This window comes from Argopecten irradians, chromosome 1 (genome assembly GCF_041381155.1).
Source record: "Argopecten irradians isolate NY chromosome 1, Ai_NY, whole genome shotgun sequence".
Taxonomy (NCBI): domain Eukaryota; kingdom Metazoa; phylum Mollusca; class Bivalvia; order Pectinida; family Pectinidae; genus Argopecten; species Argopecten irradians.
The window spans coordinates 56414195-56426008 of record NC_091134.1 but is presented as its reverse complement, the minus strand read 5'-3'; the positions used below and the strand labels follow the sequence as shown (position 1 = coordinate 56426008).

Here is an 11814-nt window from a genome sequence, read left to right as displayed (position 1 = left end):
CCTCCTATCACGGTGATGACACTAAGATTTGATACATTGTTATGATAACTATTCCCTTTAATCGGTTGGATTGAATCGGTTTCGCCATCTCAGTGGATAGCGCGCTTTCCCGCCTCTGTTCGTGACCTTAACATATCCCCATTTGTTTGGATTTTAGCTTTAGCTTTACCTACCAGACAAATAGCCACGGGCTTAAACGCCTTACACAACTGTCTGTTTTCACCTTAATACTTTTATCATTTTAAATATTTCATTTAAACTCAGCTGCAAATGGACATTATGTTTCGTTTATTGAAAACCATGTAAAAATTATATTTAATTTTGGTTATCATATATAATAAAACGTGTCATCGGCAGTAAATGAGAAGCAGCTTTCAAAGCTATTAATTAAAACATTAAAACAAGGTCATTTTATGGTGAACTAGAAATATTATCGGACAGACAGGTATCTGTGGTTTTGAATAAGTTCTAAATCGTTCCGACAATCACTAATATTTTAATATGGGGCGTTATTATAGGTGGCTATGATGTTAAACTATTTGCACCTGCAAATCATATGTGTACAATGTAAGGTTCATTCTGGCAACAACATGTTAAGGAAGGCAGACGTAAATTATTATTGATTTTTTGCGATATTTGAATTTTGGATATACCTTCATATCCTAGTGTTATGAACGATTATACGAATTGAATTTCAGATATAAAATTTCATTTCTATTTCTTGATATTATGTTACAAATCTAGGTTGTGATAATAATTTAAGATTTCAAAGCAATTGATGTCAATAACCTTATGATACAATACGAATAAGAAATGTGGATCTTGAATTCATGATTTCATTATTGTTTTATTCTGATAATATTTAGCATAGTATTTAATTTATCATCTTTATATCACAATGTGTTAATAATTTAAAGATAAAAGTTCTTTTACGGTGCATATTTTCTTTGTGTACATCACTATAGTGTTATATTAGGAAGATAAACAAATAAGCTTTAGATAATGAATGTAAGTGGTATTGCACTGCACGAAACGACTAAATCGTTACAAATCATTGGCAAAAAATCATTCGGATGAGATAAAGGCAGATAATTAATTGCTAATATGATTACCACCTTTGTACGCCATGTATAGGTAAATAATGTCTACTTTCTATGCGACCAACCAACGACAAAGCTGTCGTTCCCAAATATCACTATTTCCAAGTTTTGATTTGATTTTTAATGTTGCAAAATAGCGACACAGAATCACAAATTATTATCTTGGATACGTTGAATTAAACACTTCTAATACTCATGGCACGGTGTTTGAGTGACTAACTTTGACTTATTAATTTCGGTCATTTAATTGGTATCGACATTAATCCCTAAATTACAGTGTAGATCATAGTCTATGCACGATACTTCGAAAAAGGACCAATGGTCTGAAATTACTTAAATCATTAAAACGTTCACCTTTTAAGTTCAAACTGCAAATGCAGTGACGCTGAAAAGTACTAAATAAAAACTTCGAAAATCATTAAAGCTGGCCGCTATATTTCTCACTACTTAAATGCCATTTGACGCCAACGAGAATGATTTTAGTCCCAACTCTTTTTCATAGCTAGCCATTTGTATAATCAGCCTAATTCCGGCGGACGCCTTCTCAGTTAGGGACGCAATCAGGCAGAAGTCACTCGACTTCAACAGAAAGCATGGTCAAACATAGTCGACTTTTCTCGCAGATGCACAAAATGGCGTACAGACTTTGACAACAATTACAGAATTCAACAATTTACCAGGAAATGTACAGTAATAATTTAAATGTTCTTGATCGAATTATGTATCTGATGACTTGTATTATCATGTCGCTGTAAATTAAGTGGCAATGCAGTTGTAACACATAATGGAGTTAAATAAGATGTTTTTGTTTCTTTTTTATTTTTTTTTATAAACGGGTATCTTGTCTGATGTCTGAGCATGGTGTCACCTTATGTTACTGAAACTTGGATATACAAGTATCACCTGAGACGAGGTCAACAAAGGGGCATTTGTATTAATGAGAGACTTAAGCTGGCTAGATGACAATCTTTAAAAAGGTTGTTGTCCAGTCTGGAGTCATCGGTCATCTGGCAGCCGGTCATCCTCGTGTCAATCTCCACTCGTCTTATCATTCCTTACTGGTCTTTTGTTGGCAGAGATGTTGTAGACTAAATACTTCTTAGTCTAAGAGATCACAATGGTTCGATTTCTTGTGGTTGTTTCATAGAAGTATTACGATTAAGTTATAAGACCATTTTGACATATTTTGGGATTTTGGCCAAGCATTGTTTATAACATCTGTTGTAAGGTAGCGGTTTGAAAAGAGCAAGTACTACTCCGTGCATTTCTGTATATTCATGTAGAACGTGATAAGATTCAGGAACGATAAAAAGAAGAGTGAATGCAGCTGAGCATCAATCGCAAAGCTAAAAATAATAATGAAAAATTGAATCTAATCATAATGAAGCAGTAGGCAAATAACATAAGCGATATATTAACATGTCATGACAAATTCAGTATATTGAAATGTTTCACTAAGAATACAGATTGAATCAAAAGCCAAGAGGAAAGAACGATTACTAAGCAAATCATAACATTTCATGTTAATCCAATATAAAACGAAAATTGAATTTTGTATACAGTGTATTTCAGGATGAAATTGATTATTTCCAAAACATAGTTCGATGATTTTCTGTATGTCAATCTTTCACCTTACATCAATCTAAGACAAGATTGAAATTCATCTTGTTTTCAGTTCCGTCAACGATACCATTAGCCTAACCAGGTGCAAATTTGGAAGGTATTCGAAGTCGGATTGAGCTTCGTTCATTAGTTTAAACTCTAACTTCAAGAGGCTTAGGCCAACAAATCCCTATCATTTGGGCTGGGCAGACTGGTGACTTCAGTGTATTAGTGGTTTTCAGTGTATATAGTGTGCCCAAATCTTATATACAGACATGGTCCGGAGGCTATAGACAAGCAAACAGAACCAGGCCAAAAAAGATCGGAAGAACGAGCAAGCATGATTTAACAGTTATGGAGAATAGAAAAGAACATGAAAACACAATTGCATTTGTGTAAAGTATAGACATTATAGAAGTGACGATTTTTTTACCGTCACTTAAAATCGGATAACTGTCATACGTGTCAATCTGTCATTGTTCAAAAGTTACTCCCTGCAAAGCGATCAGTGCCTAATTCTATTATTGTTGTCTCGTTTAGCTGCGAGGAACCAATTTTGTTTTATTGTAATCTAAAACATCAGAATGGACAACACCTTCCTGACTTGGTTTTGTGCCTGAACAGGGCTAAATAGCCGACAATTAAATTTGGATAGAGATTATGATGGTGTTTTTTTTTATTGTGATGTCCCTCCATCTAGAATATGAATAGGTAAAGTATGGAAACAACCCATGTTACTATAAAATATTCAAATTTGTAGCTTATTTCAAAAGTATTCTGTCTCTTGATTTGCCAATTCATGAGACGAATCGAGAGGGTTAAATATACTAAACAATTGTATTTTTTGAGCCTTAATGTGGAAAATTACCAAAATCAGTTTTTTTATAACAACTATTATATTTGTTTTCAAATAGATCCGAATGGGTAAAGATGTGACGAAAAAGCAAAGGGTAAAGTATTAGCAGCGGAATAAACTTCCCCTTTTCCTGTATGAGAAAAAGCGATGACCGTATGTTTTCAAAATAAGCGGTTCATGTATGTACTTATCATGGATACATACGCGTTTTAATGTTCACATTGAATATCTAAAGCCTTTCATGTTTTCATATCATAATAATTAACATTTTGAAGCTAGTGTTTTCGCGCTAACGTATTTTGGCAGATCATCACATAGTCATTATTTAAATTGGCAAAATCTGTATGCTTTGTACTACCTTGGCTGAATTAAAGATTGGGAAATGCACAAAGTATCAAAGAGAGAGTCGCAATCCATGAGAGAATTCTATTGATTAATTAATAGTATTTTTTTCGAATAAATAAATGCAAGGTCGGGGCGATGTGGGTGTTAGTCTATACATGTTGATTTGTTATAGGCAGGTTTGAATCAAATTCACAAACATCCTGATAGAAATAAAAATGATCTTGAGTAAACTGCATTGGTAAATGACAGAGCCCTATAGAGATGAAAATGAAAGTTAAATCGCATTATCCGCTTAGTCTTTCTCGGTTTTATTACTTCAAAGATTGGATATAACGCTAAAAGATTTATGAAAAAGGCAAATTAAAACTTATTATCCTGTATCTATTAATAGAATATTCCTACCGTACTGGGTGTTTTTAGATATCAAAAAGTCCTTCTTCGTTCACAAAGTTTTACAAAAGTGATATCATAATATAATATTGATTGTAATTCTTATATGCATAACATGATAAATTCATCTTAACATGACATTTTCTTTGATGCAATTTTAATACTTATTTCATGCGTATAATGAAAACAAATATTAAAATAGTCATGTAAATCTAACCATGCTTCCATGAGTTACCACAACGTTTTTCTTTGTCAAAAAGGTAAAATGATTCGCCCGTCAAGTAAACTTTAAAGATTTTGATTGAGAGTTCCTCAACAGTAGCAAGGTCAACTCGTAAGTCTTTAATCAAATTTAAAGGTAAAAATCAATGTTAATTATTTCTTAATATTTCACAAGGATGCTTCTGGTATATCTAAACAGATTACTGACGCCGATCTACAGAAAGTAAAAGAATATCTATATTATCTTTAGTCTGAAACGAGAGCTACAAAGCCAATGTCTCCCAAAACTAGTTATCATATTCCAGTTGTTGAACTAGCTAACTTAAAGAAAGTTGTTAAATGCTCTAATAAAAATAATGATCGATTACAGTATACGTGTATTTTAAAGTAGAAAACGGTAATATATGACTAATTGTGCATTTAAATGACAATACTAATTTAACTATTATACTGAGTGTAAAAACATCTACATATTTATCTAAATTATGTAAATCAATGACTATTTGACATTTATGAAGATGCACATGTATGGATAACGTCGGATATAAAAAGTCACACTATGCAATAAGCTAAATATTTTGTTGCCATATCAACGTCTATATGTAGTGTAATATACTTGTATGCATATACACTGTATGACTGATAATAATTAGTGGAGGTTTGTTAGCGATTCACATTCTTAAAACATAAAATTAATAAATTCGAATCAGATAAAGCAAAGTTAACAGTTAGGTCCTAGTAAACAAGCAAACATTGATAAAAACAAAGTAGACCTACAAAAAATGTAGTGTCACGAAGAAAATTGTGGTCGATAGACATTTGTAATAGTATTATATAATAAAAGTGGCGCTTCAATGAATATTTCATTGGTTAGTATGTGCACTCTTTCATCTACGTATAGGAGTGTGAGTGTACTCGATGAGCTTCATAAATAACCAGATGCGTTGAAACTTAATCGTAGGTAAATCGTTGGAGAAGTCTTTGCCGGTATGAACTACTATTATTTTTCAGAAATCCCGCAAAATAGTCCTAACTAGTGAATTAATATTTCGGATTTTCGGTTATTTTCCCTTTTTCCGATGATATACAATGCAATGCATTGAGCAATCTTAAAATTCACGTAAATTTACCAAGAAAATGTTAACACATTGCATTTCAACTATAAAACTCGTAAAGTTTGATCTAATGAATATGTCGGAAATAACAACAATGTATCAAATGTACTGAATTGCACATGGGAGCCAATTAATCAAGCAAAGTGCCAAATACAATGAACACAATATAAATTGGACACTAATTATAACACGCTTCTTGAGATGGCTGCATTTAACCAATAAGTAAATATGCCATATGTCGGCGTTATTGATCAAAGAGTCGAAGTGCTATTGAAAGAAAAAGTTTAATTTTATGATCAGCCTAACAGTATTTTTCTAGAAAGCTGGCATCTATTGTGGAATTGTATCGTAATTGGCACGTACAATTCTGACAATCTGATTCTGTTAAATCGAAACTAGCACCTGCCCAGTTTCTATGCCATGGTCAATACCGTATATTGAGGTAGTTAAAGGTATATCAGTTTAACGTAAATATATAAATGTCACTCTAAACGTGTTTTTGTTTTAATTCATTTATTAAAAAGTTATAAAAAATTCCAGCAAAACTTTAAACTCCAAACACATTTGAACAATCTAGTATTAAATACAGAAATGATTATACTAACATATTCGATGTGAAGAAACTAACTGAGCTTTGGTGAAAGTATTTGAACCAAACCACCAGCCTGCTCTCTAACCTTAAAAGGGGCACAGTTAGTTCTCAGATCCCGAAAACGCATTTGTCTAGAATTAATTTCTTTGTGTTATACAATGATCATTTGGACTTACCGCGGCAGTTAATAGACGTTCGCGACATGAAATGGTAGGGGTGGGTCCTACCTATAAAATCAATTATTTCTTTAAGTCATTGGCAATATGATAAAATCATTACAGTAATAAGGTATAGAACTATTTTCTAGATCACTTGAGACAAAATTTATGTCCATTTTGTTATTAAACGGCAACTCAAACGTTTAGATTTTCCTTAAAAGCTATAATTAACATAGAATGGCATGTATTCATTAAAAAAAAGATTAAAGCATAAGCTATACAATCGTCAATCTATTGTGTGTGTGTTCAACGGAAACTTTACATCACACAAAAATGACTGACACGAACTTAAGGATAATATTGTATGATATGTCAAATAGTTTATAGGAATTCAATAAATTGAGTTGAATGTATTTATCTTTTAAGTATCCGTATCCATAAAGAATATTTCCATTTCTGTAATCACAATTAAATATTCGGTGCCAAACGATGGCCTTAAGCTAAACTAGCATACACCTGATGGCTTCTCACGAAAATTCTAAACTTCATAACTCTTGAACAGAATACATTCAGCATTCGGTCACTATGGGCTATTATCATTCTTCTTGGGCTTACAAAAATGTTTTTGGTATTTAGATAAAAAATGACGTAAATTCTGTAGATAATACGTCGCGAGTAACGTAAATGATACATGTTACAGGTTTATTACTATAGGGAAAATTGACATCTAGAAACTGAATGATTTATTAAGTGGCGACGGCCAATACAAACCTGTGTGACAATCATAAAGAATCATATAAACACTAGCAATATCAATAACGAACAGTTGTGCACTTTCCCAAACATGTCAGATTTATGAGGTGACTATTGATCATTATTTATGTGAACTTATATGAAAATCTGTCAAAACGTATATTTAGTCTATAAATTAAGTTTATAAACGGGGAAATATATAATACGAAAATTATGTTTAAGGTACTCGATACCACGATACTTTCTGATCAATTACATAGTTATCTCCTTAATATTCATTGCTCACAAATCCCCTCCCAAAAAAAGTCGTTTATAAAGTATTGTTTGCAACTTCTCCGTCGTGATGTTTAATAAAATCAATTGGTGTTATCTAAGATCTGAACTCCTTGATATCCTTAGTTTACAAATACAAAACAGTAAAGTTGTATTTTTTCTAATTTAAAGCATTACTTGCATTCAATAACCAGCGGGGAGATATATCAAGTAAATGCGTTTTTGCCTAAGATTTACTTTTTCCAAAAGAGAATAAAATAATGACCTGTCATATTGTTTACTTATTTTGGTAAAAAAATCGCCATGTTGAAATAAAATAATCACTGGAATTATCACTGAATTACCCAGATATTAAACCCATCTTCATAATTTCCAACTCTTAACATATTATATTAGGTAATTTTGTAAATCAAGTTCATAGAGTAACATTTTTCATATATTCAGTAAGTCAGCAGAGCAATGATATTGGAATGAAACACAGAGATTTATAGCTAGATTTAGAGATATTTTTATTTCAATGATAACAATACTAATGACATCATATAACGTCTTAACAATATTCAAACGCATCATTTTCTTTACTTTTTAGGAATATTTACATTATCACATTTTTGTATCACTCGCTATTTGTAAACATAAAGACATAGCAACATATAGAACCAGGTAAATTTTAATGCAACATATGCCATGAGGAACGAGATAAGCCAAACCTTTGTGTCTATAACAATAATGTTATGAGAGATTTTAAAAGAATTGAATTATCACAGACAAACAATAAAATCTTTTCATATAACAACAATAAGGACGTTTACTAATAAACATAAAATGCCTCAACATAAAAATACATATAAAGATGTTATCCCCTCAAATAAAATAGAGCAATGAATTTCAAGTTCTTGCCCATCGACCTATACACAATATTACTAATAAGCAATTTAACAACTGATAAGGTCCTATCACAATTTAGATATATAAAATAATATGAAAAATAATAACGATTTCTTCATATTTTGGTACCTAAATGTTTGTATCTTAATCTATTCCTGCTCGGTAAATTGATTGTAGAAATGTCATGAAGAATCCAAACAAAAAGTGTGTGCATATACATTTCATGCAAGCTTTCCTTTTTTGTTTATCAGAAACGTTGTTTCTAGGGATTTTAATAAAATTTAATACACTGGCAAAATAGTATTTACTTAGCCATTTTAACTGCCACAATTTCTCTTTTTATATATTGCTAGAAAAAAATCCATTGCAAATAGTTGCAAACAAGCTTCGATAAATTCCATTAAGACAAAGCCAAATACATGACACATACAGAAAAATTAAAAGCAATGCTATTGTTTTTATCAAGGGTCTTTTATATCTGAACAGCATTAATGAATAAAGTACTTCATAGTGTAAATTTGCACTGATGTAAACTTACTTCAGAAACCATTTGATCAATTTATACAGTATTCGTTGACTAACAAATACAGTGATACATTACTTAACATCTTTACAGAATTTAAGCACTTTGCATGGCACGCATGTGTGAAGGATATGGCATCACTTCACACTAAACACAGAATTTTAATATTTAGTTATATACTCTTTCAAAGGACCGTTTTCCCCTGTGCATACATTAAAAACCTCTGGTCTAGGAACCATAACTCCTCTAAAACGTTAACCTATATTTGACTAGTCCTCTGGACCAAATCCAAAAACTGAGTCTAAATCAAACCATGACGTTTCCTCCTTTCCTTTCAACTTTTTACTTTTTGTTGGTCTGTCTTTTGGCGAACTCTTGAAAAATTTCCCTGGCGGTTTGCTTGGTGTTTTACGTACATTGCAGGATTTTGGGGGTTGTGTTTTCTAGAATAGATGGTATATTGTATGAGCTGCCACAATACATACAAAATTACTTAGAAAAAGAAAATATATTTTTGTTCAAATAAGTCCCTTGTTAATGCGTTAAATGTCTGTCGATATTTTAATTCAGTTTTCACAAAAAACAAGAGGCCCATGGGCCTTAAAGGTCATCTGACTGTTGGCACAATACAACACCTCAAAGAATATAGTAGTGGCAAACAATTAAGGCAATCCAAAGAACTCTTTTAATAGTAGAAGTTCCAAGTTCTAATATATTTGCTGAATTAGATCATGAATGAAGGTCCCTTGATCCCCGCCATGCTATAAGTCCAATATCCTGTCTCTAGGCCTCTTAGTTATCTACAAGAAGTCGTTTAAAGATTTTAGCCTATTTGACCCATGTGACCTTGAATGAAGGTCAAGGTCATTCACTTGAACAAACTTGGTAGCCCTTCATCCCAGCATGTCACGGGCCCAATATCATGTATCTAGGCCTCTTAGTTATTCACAAGAAGTCGTTAAAATATTTTTGCATATTTGACCCCTGTGACCCTGAATGAGGATCATGGTCATTAATTTGAACAAACTTTTTAGCTCTTCTCCCAGCATGTCACAGGCCCAATATCAGGTCTCTAGGCCTCTTAGTTATTCAAAAGAAGTCGTTTAAAGATTTTAGCTCGTTACCTTAAATGAAGGTCAACATCATTCATTTGAAACTTTGTAGCCCTTCATCCCAGCGTGTCATAGGCCCAATATCAGGTCTCTAGGTCTAGATATTCGCAAGTAGTTTATAAAGATTTAAGCCTATTTGACACCTGTGACCTTGAATGTATGTCAAGGTCATTCATTTGAACAAACTTGGTAGCCATTCATCCCAGCATGTCACAGACCCAATATCAGGTCTCTATGGCTTTTAGTTATTCACAAGAAATTGTTTAAACGATTTTAGTCTATTTGACCCCTGTGACCTTGATTGAAGGTCAAGTTTATTCATTTGAACAAACTTAGTAGCCATTCATCCCAGCATGCCACAGGCAATATAAGAGTACCCTGGGCCTTCTGGTTCTTGAGTTGAAGTCATTTAAAGATTTTACCCTTTTTTTAACTCTGTGACCTTGAATGTAAGTCAAGGTCATTCATTTGAACAAACTTGGTAGCCCTTCATCCAAATTTGTTACAGGTCAAATATCAGTACCCTTGGCCTTTCGGTTATTGAGAAGAAGTCGTTTGAATGAAAAGTTCATGTATGGCGCACGGCACACGACAACAAACAATGCATGATGACAATAGGTCAGGATGGGTCAGATGACCTAAAAATGGTTCTAACATCTCGAACATGATAGAACAAATCGATAACTATTTGGTAGTAAATTGTTCAGTTAAATCTCGCAAAACTAGTTAAAATCAATTTGTATTTACCTTACATTAGATTAGAATTTTAACGTTAAAATTTTTTGAAGAAAAAAAACCATCCAATGTTGAAAAAAGCATACCTCCACTTCCACTTGAGCGAGCTTAGTAGGTTGGTTCTCATTAGGAAACAAATCCTTGAATTTTTTCATTTCTGCATCTTGTAAGCTTGACATTTTCTCATCATTTTCTCATTCTAAATAATAATTTATGTACGAGAATTGGAAAGAATCAAAGATAGAGAGAGAATTGCAATATACATGTGTTTGAGAAAGTTATCTCTTTTTTCTATAAAATGAGTTTTGGTTTAATTTGATACAATTTAATTCAATTATACTTATTTTTCTTGGTAACTTGCATTTCCATTTTCAAACTATCCTTGCACTGTCCCTTTGGATTTCAGCTATTAATATCATAAACTGACCTCCTTCAATTTCCTTCTACAAAACAGCCAAATACGCTTTTGCAGAAGTTTTCAAATTCAAAAGCAATATTATGTTATATAAACCCAAGATTGGCTATGAAAATATGCGTTAATTTAGGTACCTTTTTGTTTGATTTCAAAGGTCCTCCTCGTGGTACTCTGATGAGTGGAACATTCCCTTTAGTGTTGTCAGACTTTTCCCTGTCACAGTCATCGATGTCCATATTCCGTACTTTGGGAGATGGTTTTACAAGCAAAGGTGTGCTTGCCTTATTTCCCTTTAATCGCTTCTCTAATTCATCAATCTACAAATAAATTTTCCAGATTGTGAATATGCTTAAAATATCTTTGATCATACAACCAATGGATCATACAATCATTGGATCATACAATCCATGGAATTTCACAAATATTAGTTATTTCCTTAGTCAAGCATCCATTCCTTTTTCAAATAATAGTAATATCTTAATCGCATACACGTATTTTCTTGTCAGTTTAATTTGTCTTTGAAATTTTTCATTCCAAAGCAAAGTGGGATTTATGATGCTGCTATGCCACAATATTCGAGGAAATGACACATTAATTAAACATGTCTTTGGTCACCAGTAGTTTTCTATATTTCTATATAAGTATTATCTATATATTGGAAGTTTTAACTAGTTTGTGAACAGTTCATTGGTAAATGTGTATAAAATATTCAAAATGGTAGAACCAAATGGAATC

The 11814-nt window shown here is 32.4% G+C and overlaps 1 protein-coding gene across 1 annotated transcript in view; it reads right to left on the bottom strand.

Moving 5' to 3' along the window:
• Positions 1–7898: 7898 nt before the first annotated feature.
• The window catches only part of LOC138334588 (synaptonemal complex protein 1-like), a 31910-nt gene continuing 27994 nt past the window's right edge, over positions 7899–11814 (bottom strand). Inside the window, exons 26-28 of the mRNA XM_069283239.1 lie at positions 11213–11396; positions 10751–10854; positions 7899–9260 (exon numbers count right to left, since the gene is read on the bottom strand). Coding sequence (XP_069139340.1) covers positions 9087–9260; positions 10751–10854; positions 11213–11396 — 462 coding nt within the window. The 3' untranslated portion in view covers positions 7899–9086. The remainder of the gene's footprint in view (positions 9261–10750; positions 10855–11212; positions 11397–11814) is intronic.